Consider the following 16,894-nt stretch of genomic DNA (forward strand, 5'->3'; position numbering starts at 1 on the left):
AAACTTACTTGTGGCTGCTCAATGAGTGAATCAAAAGTAATCATTTTCGAGTCAAAATCACTTAATCACGCCATCCGAAAATTTTAAGTTCTGCAGAATTGAGAAAATAAAAATTGTTATAGACAACGAGTCGTATCAGGCTCTAGTTGCTAAGTAAAATACATTAAAATGCATGTTTCACCTCACACAAGAAAAGTAAAACGGTGTGCTATTCGTGTTTCCAATTTGCATAAATTGAGACAAATTCATCGAACAGTTTAAGACCTGTTTCAAATTCGTGCTCGAAAAATAAAACTAGATCTCAGCGTTGCGTTTGACATGTTTTAGTCGTACATCTAAAATAAATCAGCCCATGGAAAATAAAACAACGTTGCGAACAGCCTTGGAACCAATAAAACTGAGTCGTCTTACTGAGAATGTGATTACTCTAGTTCAAGTTTTATTTTACATTTCCAAGCTTCATACCTTCAACAGAATCTCGGCGAGTCTTAAAACAATACTTAAAGAGAACAATTGGTGAGCGTACCTGTTCTGAACTAATGTTCAAATTTTTAACGTTCGAAATTCTGCCATAAGTCCCGAAACTGAAAGATAGGTGGTGCTGCCAACCAAATTCGCTTATTATTTTTCATGAGTACCAACCTTTAAATCATACCTGTCATTATTTCATAACATTCTGTTGTTTGGTCCATGAGTTAAAGTGATTGAACCAAAAGTTAACTGCCCTGTCATGTAAGCAGCTACGAAATGCGGACATGCAGGAATAACGAAAGAAATTGTTCACTCGTCTTTCATCACTTACCAACATTAATCTAAGCCCACTCGAATCTACCAAATCGTGTGTGAAACTGACTGACCGTAGTTTACAGCAGGATTGTATGGGCGAGCATTTCTGCATTCGCAGTTGTTGCCCAAAGGGTTCGCCAACGCAACCGGTACCTGGTAGTATCGATGAATCACCCCGAGAGGCTGCCGACCAACTCTCGTCTACCGGTTTGCATGCTTAAGCTTGTTATGAATCACTCAACAGCATTAATTTTACTGTTGGTACAAGTTTACATTTTACTCATTACCACCGTTGTTTATATCAATGACTAGAGCGGAACCAAAGCCGAACAAGCTAAAAATTCTTGGAATCGCTTCAATTTCAAACGAACCGACACGTTCGAAGTACAGGTTGAAGGCGCTAGTTTCGAATCGATTTTTAAATCTGTACCGAATTGTGCCATTCGAGTTCAATTGTATATCAATTCTTGATGTTGACCATGCGGATTTAACAATTGAGAACAAGTGAAGCGCAATTCACCGATTTTCTCTTGTCATCGTGGTCACACTGGCAGACACTCAAGAAGGCATTTCCGGTTGCAGCTTGTCGCTAATTGGAAGGGTCAGTACAAGCATGATCTCACTACTGACGAAACGATATAGATGCTAGTGCGACCATTTCAACAACTCAATCTGTGTAAATCGTTTCTTAAGAATTCGAATCTCGTAAGATCAAGGCACGTGCTTTGCGAACACTATACCTTACAACCTTTATCGGTAACCACAAAATACTTTGAGCGTGAAGCGTGCAATATCAATTTGTCGGAAACTCGGTTTTAATTGTTTTCGTCATCTCTTCTTCCGTACTCTGTACGAAGCTTACCTAACAGTTCATAATCGATTTACGAACAGTAATTTACTTTTTTAGCGCCTTACAAAACATTGGATTACAAAATCGAACCTCGGATGGCACCCATCCTGTAGCAACTGAACTTGACCTTGTTCAATTATTCTACAACAACGCTGGTTACGAACTGTACAGTGTCTAAGTTTATTACCCATAACTACGACGTCAAACAGCTATATTATCATTCTGTTGCTATAACTGTTGTGTAACCAACTTGAAGAACCTTACACTAGAGTAGTTCTTGCAACGGGCTCCAACGGTGTGCTTGCCAAGTAAATATTTAGAACCACCCAAACATGTCTGTCCATTCAAACGATTCATGCGTCAATGAGTTCCTATTCTCGTAGTATGAACAGCTGGTCATCCGTTGTTTATACATTTTCACTTTCCTCCACCCACCCACAACCAATATCGAACAAACGACGAACGGGTCGTTGATAAAAATAGCTAATCGACGGAGATTGCGATTTTTCCCATCATTTCATTATAACAACCAGCAAACGGATGTTTTCGATACTATCGAAATACCTGTTCATTGATAGGTTAATTTTAGACTTCGCTCTCACCATTATCGTACTTCCTCTCGGCTTCTGCGTTTGAATACCAGCATTCTAGACGATGATTCCATCCTAACCGGAAGTACTAAATTTCCAACGTTTTTCCTTCACGTCCACTTTCAGCCGTACCAGCCTCAGCCTGTCCTCCTCACTATCGGACCTGGTCGGCAGTCCATCGCTCACCGTGGTTAGCTCGGCCGCAATGGCAGCCGCTGCTCTGGAAGTAAGCTCCGAAGCCGTGCTCACCATCGAGGAATTGCGTGCTCAGCTGGGCTCATGCTTCACGTGTGGTGTTTCCTGGACCGGCGATCAAATGTCCCTGGACTGTTCGGAGTGCGGTGGCTACAGCATGGAGCGACCCTGCATGCTTTGTGACGGCATTTGCGGACAGGCATGGAAGCGCGATTTCACCATGGTAAGCATCGGTGGCGTAAAAGCTTCGGCGGGTTGGAATCTCCGCTAAGCTTTCTACCACTATTCCACTGCAAACTTCGAAGAAGAAAAAATACTCACCTTAATTTTTTTATTTTCATTTCCAGAGTCACGCCTGCAGTAAAGCACGCTGGCAAGGAGTTTGCGCCAAATTCGCTGCTCCGATTATCCCGCTACAGTCGGCTCCACTCAGCAGCTGTGCCAGCTTTAGCAGCCACCACCAGTTGATGCAATCAGCCCAGCCAGTTTCGACGTGTCATGGTACCGCCAATCAGCATTTTCTACAGCAGGAGCTGTGTGCGCGCTTGGAGAAACTGTCGGCCAAAGCACACAACTGAGGACTGCGCCGTACCCTACAGCGGCTTTTTGCTGTTCACACGGTATCCGGTCTATTTGCGTTTAGGCAGGCTAGCTAGTAAGTCGCGTAATGCTAAGTTCGTCAGATTTCCAAATAGTTACAGGTACGGGACGGTCTACGGAGAACATTCAGACCTGCCTCCCCGATTGCTTATGGTTAGTTGTATAAATACAAAACAAAATTCGTTATAAGTTCCTATTCGTTGATAAACGTATCAAACATTTATTAGGCCAAACCTTAATCGAAACAAAAAAAAACGCAGAAACTGTTCTTAACATATTGCATTTGTAGACTGTAATTGAGCTAGTGGTCGCCAGCATTGAAGCTCTGCTCTGGAAGACGAGATCAACGACAGGCATACAAGAAGCGTTGAAACACAGTTAGATACTGTGAGCAAGCGTTGTTGTCTAGTGGAGATCTGAGGGAAATGTTTAGATTTCTTATGACATGCGAAGATTTTGGCGCATAGGTATATTTATACAACACGTGTGAAACGAATATATATTTTTATGATCTTATCAGGAAACAAAAAAAATAAAGAATTAGAAATTGTGTGTTTTAAAGACAAGATATTATGGAAGCTTATAATTAATTGTGTATGTTTTTCTGTGAAAAACATTTACTTTAAATGTTAGCCGTTAGATGTTACTGATCACGAAAGGAAAATTAAAAACAAAATTGGCAATAGTTTTTAAGGTTTTTTTTTTGTATTGCGTTAGATCTTTGTGGTATGTAGTCTTCTTTTCCTAATTATATGTGAATATGTATATTTTTTCTATATTTAATAAAACATAAGAATCTTAATTCTGATTGATTTATTTATGATATACCAGTTAATTTATCCTTCCCTGGGTAAAATACGTGTAACGCTACTTGGGCCGTCTTTTTAAAGTCGCATTCTGCATCAATTACACACATTCGAAATCGGATGATTCACCCGGTGGCCATAAATAATGAAGCATGATTAAATTAATCATGGAGCCCGGTTAAGACATGTAAAGAATTTCTATAGACCTGACTATTTGAAAATGTTCAAGCTGATTCAAAAATCTTCGATTAAGACTAAAATTGAGATCTAAGGGGATCTTCTACTCTGAAGGTCTTGAATTAGACTCAAAAAGATAAATAATATTCCATTTAATTCACACGTTACCAGTTAGCGTCGATTACGGCTTACAAACGGCGGGGCATTAGGTCCATCGGTTCTTTGCGCAAGATGCTCGGATGTTTTCCCATACTTGTTTTATTTTCTGTTTCAGCGTGTTTTTGATTGAAGTGTTAGTATCCTTGAACCGCCGATCAATTTTATCCCATGGGTTTTCGATGGGATTCATGTCTGGTGACTGTGGTGGTGTATTGAATTGCTTAGGAACGTTATGTAACAGCCATTCCCGTACAACATGTGAGGTGTGTTTTGGATCATCCTGATGATAGTCCTAATTTTTGTGCACTTGGTTTTAGGTTACGATCAAATTTTTATATTTGAGCTCTGTATTCGGCTCTCTCCGAACAATTTGTCTGCCATCAAATCCAAAGCAATTTATTTTTGTGTCATCAGTGAATATTACCTGATTTCAAAACTCCAGTGGTTTGTTTACGTGGGTTTTGGCGAACTCAAGCCGCTACTTCTGATTTACTGCTGATATGAATGGCTTTTTACGGGCAACATGACCATGCAGATTAGATTTCCGGAGAACGCGGCGAACAGCTTCAGTTAAAACAGGTCAATTGATATCACGAGACACTTCCGCCGTGAAATTCGGTTCACTTATTTTCGGGTTATTTCGTATTTTGCGAACTATAAACCGTTCGTCAACTTCCGATAGGATACGTTTTCTTCCTCTTCTGCCTTGTTTTTCAGAGTTCCCTCGTATTTCCAGTTGTCAATGATATTCTGTACGGTGGAATGTGATCGTTCAACGATTTCTCCTATTTTGCGTCACTTTTGTATTTTTGCTTTCTTTGGCCTTCCATTGCAAAAAAATAACGGTTTTCTCTGTATTTCAATTTATAACTCAAACCAAAGCTAAAACGAACCATTATTGTTGTTTACTCTAACACTGACAGCTTACACACAAAACGAGTTCATAGTAAATTGTGTCGATATTGGTGTACGATCAATTTTGTGAGATTAAAAAAGGCATACATTTCCTTATAAATCGATTATTTCTAACAACAAAATAATTTAAATCCAAGTTTTCGTTCAATTATGTTTCAAAACAATTTTCATTGCAAAATCACTTCAAAATATATTAAAAACTAGCTAACAACAGTAAGAAACTGCAATAAAATGTAGCATCATACGTGTGGACGATCAATTTTTTGAGTAACTGTAGAACGAACAAACAAAGGAAATATCGATAGTCCCTCGACAAAAGGGCCTATTTGCAAATAACAATTTCTCTTCGTATACGTTTTCATTCACGATTTACCGGATTGATTTTATATTTGACGTCTTACTTCTTCAAATTAAAACCACAAGCTTTCGAATTATACTAGAAACTTGGCTCCGTAATAATCAAAAGAGAAAGTAAACAAAGATAGGCTCTCATTTGTAGTTAGACTCTTTTGTCGTGGGACTATCGATATGTAAACATTCCAAGATACTACATGTAATAAAACATAGTAAACGATTTACCTGAACTAATACAAAAGAGACAGCACCGCATTTTTCTTCCAACAGACTTAGGATACACTTGATGCACAGAAGGAGATTGCAAAAAGCACACCTAAATACTGGTATCTTTTACTCTTTCGTTACATTTGTGGCGAAATAGTACAGACTTTTAACATATAGTGGAATTAAATGGATTTTTTTCTTTTTGAATCGATTTAATTCATTCCACTAACCGCTCAAAAAGTAATTTCTGTCATTATTTTTTTCATTACAAATGCTGATTTAAGTCTGGTCTCATTAGTAGTTAAAATAACAAGAAATTGAAAAAAATCAAAGAGAAAAAATGTTTACGTATTTTTTCTTTTACCCTTTTGAAGACTATAAAAATGGAACTCTTAACTCTGAGCAAATGTAACTCCATGTTTATGTTAAGAGCAGTTGTATTGAAAATCAAATGTGAAACTTATTCATTAGAAATTAAGTTTGCATATTTTTGTAAACGTCATTCCATTTCTTGTTGACATTACATAGTAGTTCTCACGAGTTTCACAATTGTTTTTTTTCGCTGGTTTTATTACTACCTTTTTGATGTGATCGTCGCATGAGTTTTTGTATCAGTTGCACAATCGTTGTGAAGTTCGTAATAACGGATGAACTTGAAAGTATGTTGCACAGCACAGAAAAATTGCGCTTTTTCCATAACACAACAGTTACTAGAATAGTGATATAAACTAACTTAATAAAATGCACAATCAGTAGAAAAACACAAGACAGCAACTTAACATGCTATTTGGGATATGTACCTGGATGTCTCCAGAAAATTATTTACATCAACCCAATAATTTGAAGGAAGTCTTATTGCGTTTTCGTTTTTAACCGGAGGACTATACTGATGCAGGGCAATAAAGGATGCCTTGACCACGGCCAAATTGGAGCGAGTATAGTCAGTGCTACACTACACCAGTGCAGCGCTAAAAACAAAACACATAAGCAGAACTTGAAATTATCATATATTTTCAATGAAAGAATACAATCCAACAGTTTCAACTTCGTTTATTACTGTCTCATTTGTAAACGATCGAATTCAAAACACATACGCAGATTTTATCTCAATTCACTTCACTTCAGAATTCTTTTGGTATAAATAACAAATATTTTACTTCAGTTTAAAATAAACCAAAGGTAAAGGTAATATTTATAATGCTTTGAATTTATAAACTTGGCAGTTGAAATAAATGATAAGATGAAAAACAAAGATGATTAGTGTTTCTACTTACGCTTTTGTTTGTTAAAATCTTCTATTTTGTTTTACTTTTAAAAGTAAAATAATTTCATTTAAAATAATTTGGACGGTTTGTTTTCATACATTTCTTCTTATTCGATTTATATTTACATGTTTTAGTAATTTCAATTATATTCATAAAATTCCAATTATTTACATACCACAATGAAGTCCTGGTATATTAATTTTTATAGTATTCAATGGTGCGGGATCCTTGGAGTTCGGTCAAAGTAGAGATATCCTACATCAAATATTTTTTGTAACGAAAACGTGTTATGCAATCTTGTTCAGTTTCTAACGTTATTAATTATCAATACTAATGCTTTGAATTGTAGAAAAGCCCCAAGACAAACAAATAAGAAGATAAAAAAGATTGAGAAGATTAAAAAAAATTAGAACATGAAATCTCACTTATTCAAAAGCGTACAAACTGTTCTGTTCATTCACGTGAAAAAATTGCTCTGGTTTATAAAAAATATAACTGATACGGTTTATTTCAACAATAAATTTTGCTGTATCAATACACAAATAATATTATAGATAAAATGAAGTTAATTTTTTCTTAACATAAAGTTGAAGCAGAAAAGATTAAACACACATATTGCTAATAAAATCGACTCAACAGCTGGAACAACCATTTTTTTCACTCGTTTCCCTTTGACCACTCGTTTCCCTACGACAAGACGAAACGAAAATATCATTTACATGAAAAATTAGTCAAATTTCAATTCTCATTCTTTCTTCAATATATTGAAAATCTGTGAAGTTAGGCTGCGAAAAAAGTCTGAAATATGATCAACGTTATTTCACTCTAGAACCTCTTTGGAAATCAAAACTACTATAGATACGAGCACCAACAGGTAAAATTGTATATCAATATTATCGATTCACGAAGCTTCGGTTAAATAGCGATACTGCACAGTATACGATTTTCACTAAAAACCAAAAATGACTGGAAAAGTAAAGAAAAGAAAGAATACAATTCTGAATCTACTATTCCGATTTCGTCGTTGACTGGACATGGATCTCGTTCTCAAAATTTGCGAGCGAAGCTAAGAGTGACATTTATGTCGTTTTCGCTTGATGCCAAACCTAACCCAGTTTCCACCCTAACTGCTGTCAAACCCTTTTAATTGAAACCAGTTTCGAACCTAGTTTCAACATTATTGATCTAAGATTCCAGTCAGTTTCGAACTTGATTCTTATATCGGTTTTGCTCACACCCCCGTTGGTAATTGCGAACCCAACACAGTTACGTGGAAATTGTTTGTTTGTCGAAACTACCCTGGGTCAGTTTCAGTTGTAGTTTTCGTCATTTTCGGTTCTTGTGAGTCAACGAAAATTACTTGTATTAGTTTGTATTAGTTCTTTTCGTAAGTTTAAAATTTTCAATTCTAACTCATATCTAGTCCGACTCTGTTTGAAAATAACAATTGACAAACAGATGTCGCACCGTTTCATGAGCTTTACAGCACGTAGACTGATCCACGTTGAAACCGCTTGCATTAATGAATTGAAAAGCAAAACTTCACTTGATAATTCTAAAACTAAAGCAGTTATAATGTGACCCTCTCGAAGAATACTGAAAAATTTTGTTAAATGTTTTAATATATTTTCTTTGAACATACGAAAAGATAATGTTAGTGATAAAACTTTTATTTATACTACTTTCACCTTCATCTAGAAGTTTTCATTACTCATTGGACGTCTTTTACATCGTTGCTCTTCAATTATTATCATTTTCTGTTTAATTAGTTTTTTACTCATCTTAACTTACCCATCTGCTCTTTCTATCAATTGAGAATTATGAAAAAGAGATGAACCTTTAGCTAAAGACTATGAAAATTATTTTAAATTCTAATCGCAAAAGTAATTGATGCTAATGTCAATTATGGAAGTATCTAACAATTCCAATAACTCCTTTAAAACAATTTTTCCTTCAATCTAATCAACAACTCAACAACTAATGAACTGATTTGTTTTGAAACATATTCTCAGTTTATTGCGAATTCGAAGCTTTAATTATTTTTGGCTCGAGCTTCCAATGTTCTCCTTTTTGCCTTTCTCATATAGAAAGACTTAGTCTATAAAAGTAACAAATGTAAGGCTTCGTAACATCTATAACATACAAAAAAGGAACGCATGTAACGTTTCGTAACGCTTATAACGCACAAAAAAGTAAAGAATGTAACGCTTCGTGATGCCTATAACATACAAAAAGTAACGCTTCATAACGCCTATATTTAACTAAAAAGTAACGCATGTTACGCTGCATAACGCATATGATTCACATAAAGTAACGCATGTAACGCTTCGTAACGTTTCGTAACGCCTATAAGTTTCAAAACAGTAAAGCTCCATAAAGCCAGTTATTTACTAAAAGTAACGCAAATAACGCTTCGTAACGCCTATAACACACAAAAAAGTAACGCATGTAACGCTTCGTAGCGCCTATAACATACAAAGAAGTAACGAATGTAACGCTTCGTAACACCTATAGCGTACAAAAAGTAACGCTTCGTAACGCCTATAATTCACAAAAAGTAACGCTTCGTTACTCGATTACCGCAAGAATCTAACCCTTATTACGGTCCTTACACCATAACGTAACTCTCAAAAATTCCTCATCTAAATTCCTAAAACATCTAAATAAATAATCTAAATTTCTAAATAAATCTAAATTTCTAAAACATCTATTTTTGGGCTAATTAATTTTTGAAGCTTTATAACCTAAAGTATCCAACATTTTCAAAAATGCCTGAACGTCATTATTATTATCAAATCACAATATTTTGGGTCCCGGCTCATTGCTCCATTCCAGGCAATGAAAGAGCCGATATTTTAGCCAAACGTGGTGCTATTGAGGGTGAAATTTATGAGAGACCGATTGCTTTCAACGAATTCTATAGCGCGTCCCGCCAAAGAACACTTGCCAGCTTCTTGGGATAAAAATGATCTGGGTCGGTGAATGCACTCAATTATTCCTAAAATATCGACAAAGGCATGGTTCAGGGGACTGGATGTGTATAGGGATTTTATTCGTGTGATGTCCAGACTCATGTCCAATCACTACACGTTAGATGAACATCTCCTTCGAATTGGACTTTCCGAAACTAATCATTGTGCTTGTGGCGAAGGTTATCGCGATATTGATCATGTCGTTTGGACATGCGTGGAGTATCGTGATGTCAGATCTCAGCTAACAAATTCTTTACGTACCCAAGGTAGACTAGGTAGACCTTCCTTACATGAAACTTCTTTATCATTTCATTGAGTCCATTGGAAATTTTTTTGTATGTTCGACTCATTTCTATTCTATGAGTTCAACCAATATCCGGCCATATTATATTGAATGAAAGTGATGAATTGATACAAACAAACCTGAAATAGTTATAAGATCATGTACAAAATAAATGTATTTTATTTAATGTAATTTACAATAGCAAATCGCTTGATAAAAACTGTGTTTAGATTAACTAATGAATACCAATATACTAATATGATATTCGAAATATATTAGGTTTAAAGTACTATGTATTGTGGATGCCACGGTGAAGAAAAACTCATGTTTATTGCGTAAAAAACATTTTCAAATTGAGAATTCTACGGGTAACATAATTCTACAATCGATACAATTCATAACTACTTAACTTGTCAAGTGATGCAATATTCCATTCGTACAGAATTTCATTGATTCCGAGTGTAATTTGCACTACCAAGTGCCGCTGTATAGATTTATATGTATCAATTATTCTTGAAGCAGATATGTGCTTTTGTGGTTTAGTCAATTAACGGTGTGTTTGTAATGTAATATTTCTCGGTTCAAGCCGCGCTGTACCTATCTGTTATTTTTTTATTTTATTTTATTTTATTCGAATACAAGCCATGTAGTTTTCAAATCACACATTTTTACATGTTCTTGAATATAAGTTTGTGTAAAATATGACGATCCATTTATGTGCATCTCATAAGATGAAGAATCACATTTTTTCGAACTGTGTATGTTTAATTGCCTGCTCCAAATATGTGCATTAAAATAGATGTAAACTCAAAAAATATTTTTGTCTGTGTACTAAACAAGTTTGGCAGTTGTTGTCTGCTGATAGATATGAATAAACTAAAAATATTATTAGACAGCTTATCGATATTATATTTTGCATCGATAAAATAAGCATTTAATCCGTATAAAACGTCGAACAGTCGGTTGCTATTTAGTAACTAGCTTTTTGCAGTGCTAATATCTCATGGTTTAAACGTGGAAAGAAACTATATCATATCTTTAATATATTGCTTTTTTTCATAACAGTGTCTCTATGGACATAATGCCTCACTCTCGATTCAGCCGAATGCTAGAATTTTATAGATTTATAATGATTCTTAAAGTAAAATTTATCAGATGATCGAAAATGTTGGTTTCGAATTGTAATTAATTGATAATGGAATCAATTTCTGATGCGAATAATATTTCCTTTTTTCTACTTTTCTTCTATATCGGCATATCAAGGGGAATAATGTCTTTTGTTCTGGGGCATAATGTCTTCTGTTGTGGGACCACTGATTGGAAAAAAAACTGAGAAATCGTTTTGAAAAATGTGTTTTAATCAACCAATTTTTATCACTGCTACCAGAATCATTAAAAAAGATGTTTCTCAGTCTTTTTTGCAATGGAATACCAACATCATCGAAGAAAATATATTAATACGTCTAGAAATATCCTAATATTTCCATAACGGGGGTAGGAGACATAATCTAACACTTTACCCTAAAGACTGTCCCAGAAAGTATGGAAGCACTTTGATTCCACTGTAAATAATTCACAAGTGTTAGATATTCAAATTTTATTCGATATACTGATAATATTAGACTACAACAACAGAATATTATTCTCAACATTTGCTACTTAGCCATTGTAGACTAGCTGGCGCACCTTCTTGCAAACGTTCCTCATTAAATTCCGTACAGACTTCTTGGCGACAGTTTTGACACTTTTTTCCAATATTTTTTGAGCTATTGAATTGTTTCGGCTACCGAGACATGTTTCCTAAGATGTTCCTTCGTTAATGCTCAAAATTACTCAATTGATAGAAGTTGTGGGCAATTTGGTGGATTCATGTCTTTTGGGACGAAAGTGACATTTATGGTAGACAACAGGATCCTTGTGACTTCGAATCATGGGTAGAAGTCGTTTTTGTAAACATTCCTTGATGTATATTTCGCTGTTCATTGAAGCAGTGGTGATGAAGGGTTTCGAAATCTTACTGCAGCTACAAATTGCTTGCCAGACCATAGCTTTCTTACCAAATTTTTCGACTTCAATCGATGTCTCGGACTGGTTTAACACTTGCCCTTCTAGCACCGTATAATTTTGTGGTCCCGGCAAGGATTTGTAATCGAGTTTCACGTATGTTTCGTCGTCCATGATTATGCAGTTCAGATTTCCAGCAGGAATCGTATTGTACAGCTTTCGAACCCTCGGCCTGATCGATGCTTCTTGTTTCGGACTACGTTTTGGTTGTTTCTGCTTCTTATAGGTTTGAAGATTCAAACGTTCTTCAGCACGAAGAACATTTGACTTCGAAGTGCCCACTTTTTTTACCACATCCCGAACTGAAACCTCCTTCTTTTGCTCGAACGCCTTCAGTATACGTTTATCCAACTGAGGGTTAGCAGGACCTTTTTTTTCGACCCGTTTTCGGTTTATCCTCAAAGGTGTTATCCTCACCGAACTTCCTAATTGCATTTCGCACGGCTTTTTCACTTACTCCTTCCATTTTTGCTATCTTTCTCAGTGACAGTCCGCTTTCTGTGCACCATTTGTACACAATTTTTAAACGCTGTTCTGCTGAAAGTCCACGCATTTCGAAACAAACTAATGAAAACAAATAAACAACTGCACAAGTGGTTAGAGTGTAAACAACAGGACGCAGCCATAAAAATTAACAGATTCTGAACCATTGCGAAATGGCAGCGGTTTTCGGTTGCGTCCTGGGACAGTCTTTATCCGAAGATCTGGTGCTAATCGCAGATACAACCAACATAACCCGTCCATATCACATTTCGTGATTTCAAGCATTATTTTTGTATCATCCAGTGATTGAGAAATATACTCATAAACTTATAACACTGTTGGGAATTAAAAACAAGCTTAACTTTAATACAATTGAAATTGATAATTTTACAAAGAATGATGTATCAGAATAAGAAAATATTCAATATCAAACTACATTGTTACCGACGATACTGACAACAACCATTTTCAACCAATCATGAGCTGATCCGAAACTAGCTCGGAAAGAGAATTAACAGTTGTCAGGTCCTGTCTTAGATTTACGCCCAAACAAACTTTTTTGTTTTTATGCAAGATTCAGTAAGTTGTTTAATATTCAAAAGAAAATGTGTAATAAAAGAAAAACATCATCTCACCATTAGGAGGATTAATGCCAATGAGCTAGATTGAAACAGTCTTTAAATTGATTGTTACTTCTTCCCACAAAACACGTGCTGACAGATACGAACTTTTTCATTACTTTAATATATTCTTCAATATTATAATAGCTTCCGAAACGTTGCTTTGGCAATACGCATCAGAAAATTGAATCATTTTCCGTCTAAAAGGAGAAGATGTTGCATCATTATTACCCCTTCTAGTCCGACAAACCCAAGCACGGATTCAATCCGTGACTAAAATCATGGAACTTCGCTGTTGTGATTTGTGAATAATTTATACATCTATCTAGAAAAAGTGTTGAATTTCAATCACAGTACGCATCGACTTTTGAGGTGAAAATATCTCAAATCAATTTTCTCATTCTAGAAGATTTGGTAAGGGAACAATAGTCGTGAAACATGAGCCAAGGTTCAAATACGTGGGCAGCAAATCCCAAAAGCGAAGACTTCGTTCAAGTTAACTACAAAGGGAAAGACTACTCCATTCCACGCAGCGAATATAACAGACGACTTACGAAAGAGGTAATTTAATTATCAGTCAAAACTTCGTTACAAATAATCGGTTTCTCCTCTTTAGGATTGTGAAAAATCAGGCATAAATGGGCTGGAAACTGACTCCCTGAAAACGATGTACAGTAAATTGCCGCATTCCGGAAATAATCAACTTAACAACGGAAATATAGCAAAAACTCGTCCTCGAAGTACCGACTATGTTAAGAACGATTCGACTGCCGAATTCAGGAAGAGCTTCGAAAAGAGTCAAAAATCGCATTTGGACCAATACGTGAATGAATTTAAAAAGTCGATGATGAAATCAACTGTCCCATCTCCGAGTAATATTGTAACCAAGGAAAAGTTAAATGAATCTGCTCCAAAAGAAAAGCCACAGATCGAACATATTTACACCCTGGAGGACATGGTTGAAAGCAAAGAAACGGTCATTGAACTACCCGTCTCTAAGAAGCGATCCTTGGAGAGCAGTGTTAGTTTTGTTGAGTTTCCCAAACCCGAATCGTGTAAATCATCTGCCACAGTAGCCGTCAAATCAATCGAAAGCTTCGATCCGAAGACATGCCAGGAAGTGACTGAAAAACTTTGCCAGCTAAAATCCAACGTAGTTAATCTGATTGATCAGACCATCAACCAGTTTGAATCCGAGCAGCAATTGGGCGCCGGTATTTCACTCCATCCCAGCGGAGATGGATCGAAACCGAATCATCGGATCGAGAACCTGAAAGTTTTGAAGACGGATTCATTTGCTCAGAATAAATCGGAAATTAGGATGCGACTGTACGGGGAAATCGAAATGGCGATTGGTCGCTTGAAAGATTTTGAATTGTTAGAAGTAAATTAATTCAGTAATGATAGTTTTTATTTTGATAAATATACTTGTTTACTCCTTAAAAATGACTTGTGCTGTCGTTTGTAACTTAAAACACAAAAAATCGTGATGTTTGATTAGAACTAAAATTTGAAAATTCTTTGTTTTCTTTTCCGTTGTAGTGGCAAGGGTGTGTCTTGAAAAGTGAACGGAACGCTGCTGCTGGTGAAACACGTGTCGTAAAGTGACCAAATTAGCATCGTTTAACTAGTTTTAACCCCCTAACGCACCCTCCGTAATGAGGGTAAAGGGATATTTTAATAGAGGACTGTTCTTCGATTTCAAATAATACCTACATAGTTAAAGCTGATTTTCATGTGAGGAAAAAGTGCGACTCCTTGGAACGAGTTTGAATGAAAATCGAGACAGAACTGGGTACGCTGTGTACAACTACGCCATAACCCCATTCCTAGGGATAGAGACGGATGTGCATTCCATGTGTGAAATATAATACCTAACAATATTAAACATGACTTCCTTTTTTGCTGCTTCATAAATGCCTTGACTCGCCGGTCGTGCGTTTCGCTTTTAAATTGCGTCTTCTGTTACATACATTTCATACATTACTATAAATGTTGGTTCTTCAACTTGAAGATATGACAAATTTGTGCTCAAATAACACTAAACATGCTTTCACTACTGTAAATTGATTACAGCAGGTCTTGGATTGTCATTGTACTATAAGGTACTTTTTTTTTTCAGATATATTTTATTAAGGCACAATCTGTTACAGTTTATGATGCCAAGGGCTTGTCCCTGTGGGTCCTCAGGAAACACTCTTGTATCTTTGAAGATCCGGCGTGTGTCCCTCATCGATGGGAGTGGTTCTTCGTGGCGGTGGTGATGGAAACATGGGAATAATTCTCGTGACATGGAAACATTTCAAAGGTTGCCGCATTCTTTTGTGGGTCCGCGGTAAACACCCCCGGGTTACGAGAACCCGGCGGGTGGCCCGCATGTTGACTGGGGCGGCTTTCCGTGGGCGTTTATAATGATGTTGCCGAAGAGAATGAAAAAAAAAAACATGGAGAAGTAAATGTTGTGGAAAACGCAGTAGAAAAAAGGGTATGGGAACGAATGACTAAAAACGACAAAGATCTAATTAGTTTACATCGAGATGGTGAAGAGTCGGGGGAAGGGGTATGCGAAAAAGTTAGTGACAGCAAGAAGATCTTGTTAGTTTCGATAGAGATGGTAGACAGGCAGGGGATCGGGAGAATCGAGCGGATGTTAGTGCCGAACCTGTAGGTGAAAATTATTCTTAACCTCGCCAAGGAAAGGAGAACTTTCTATGCCATATGCAACGGATCACACTTGTATATTTATGTGTTTAAGGTACTTGTATATGAGCATCATATATGAAATATCCCGATTTGCCAACACATCTCGAACAGGTACATCAGGTGGTCTACCTCGGGCCCTGAGGGAGTCCTTCAATAAAGACCTGGCGTCAGTATACTCCACGCACGTCCACACGATATGCTCGATGTCCTGATAACCGTTACCACAAGCGCAGAGACCGCTCTCTGCGAGCCCAATACGCCAGAGATGCGCGTTGAATGTGTAGTGATTGGACATGAGCCGAGACATCACGCGAATGAAATCGCGACTCACGTTCATCCCCCTGAACCATGGTTTCGTCGATACCCTAGGGATAATGGAATGTAGCCATCGTCCCAGTTCGCCATTGCTCCATGAAGTTTGCCAACTTTCGAGAGTTTTCTGACGAGAAATACTGAAAAATTCATTGAAGCAGATTGGTCTTTCATAAATATCACCTTCCAATGCGCCCACTTTAGCCAATGAGTCTGCCTTTTCATTGCCCGGAATGGAACAATGCGAAGGGACCCAGACTAACGATATTGAATAATACCGTCCAGATAAAGTTCTCAAGTGTTCCCGTATTTTCCCCAGAAAATATGAGGGATACTTTCCTGGCTTCATTGCCCGGAGAGCTTCTATTGAACTATAATAACTATAAGGTACTTAAAATAACCTTTAATATTTGTATTGCCTGTCATGCTAACGATGGCCCTTATTACCGTTCTCACTTCCACTTTCACATTCACTTCACTTACATGTCACTTCACTTGATTTTCCCAATTACCAGTATCACGCTTAGTGAAGTAATCACCGTAGTTAAAAAAA

At 36.7% G+C, this 16,894-nt stretch overlaps 2 protein-coding genes across 2 annotated transcripts in view; both read left to right on the forward strand.

The window, feature by feature from the left end:
- The window catches only part of LOC131427249 (protein pinocchio), a 97,300-nt gene extending 93,477 nt beyond the window's left edge, over window positions 1–3,823 (forward strand). The window contains exons 4-5 of the mRNA XM_058590262.1: window positions 2,353–2,644; window positions 2,769–3,823. Coding sequence (XP_058446245.1) covers window positions 2,353–2,644; window positions 2,769–2,999 — 523 coding nt within the window. The 3' untranslated portion in view covers window positions 3,000–3,823. The remainder of the gene's footprint in view (window positions 1–2,352; window positions 2,645–2,768) is intronic.
- A 9,873-nt stretch (window positions 3,824–13,696) lies between these two features.
- LOC131432246 (uncharacterized) lies at window positions 13,697–14,756 on the forward strand. Its single transcript, XM_058598390.1, has 2 exons — window positions 13,697–13,887; window positions 13,943–14,756. The coding sequence occupies exons 1-2, from the start codon at window positions 13,765–13,767 to the stop codon at window positions 14,717–14,719; spliced, it is 900 nt and encodes a 299-aa protein (XP_058454373.1). The 5' UTR covers window positions 13,697–13,764; the 3' UTR covers window positions 14,720–14,756.
- The last annotated feature ends 2,138 nt before the right edge of the window (window positions 14,757–16,894 follow it).

Source organism: Malaya genurostris, chromosome 2, assembly GCF_030247185.1.
Source record: "Malaya genurostris strain Urasoe2022 chromosome 2, Malgen_1.1, whole genome shotgun sequence".
Classification (NCBI taxonomy): Eukaryota; Metazoa; Arthropoda; class Insecta; order Diptera; family Culicidae; genus Malaya; species Malaya genurostris.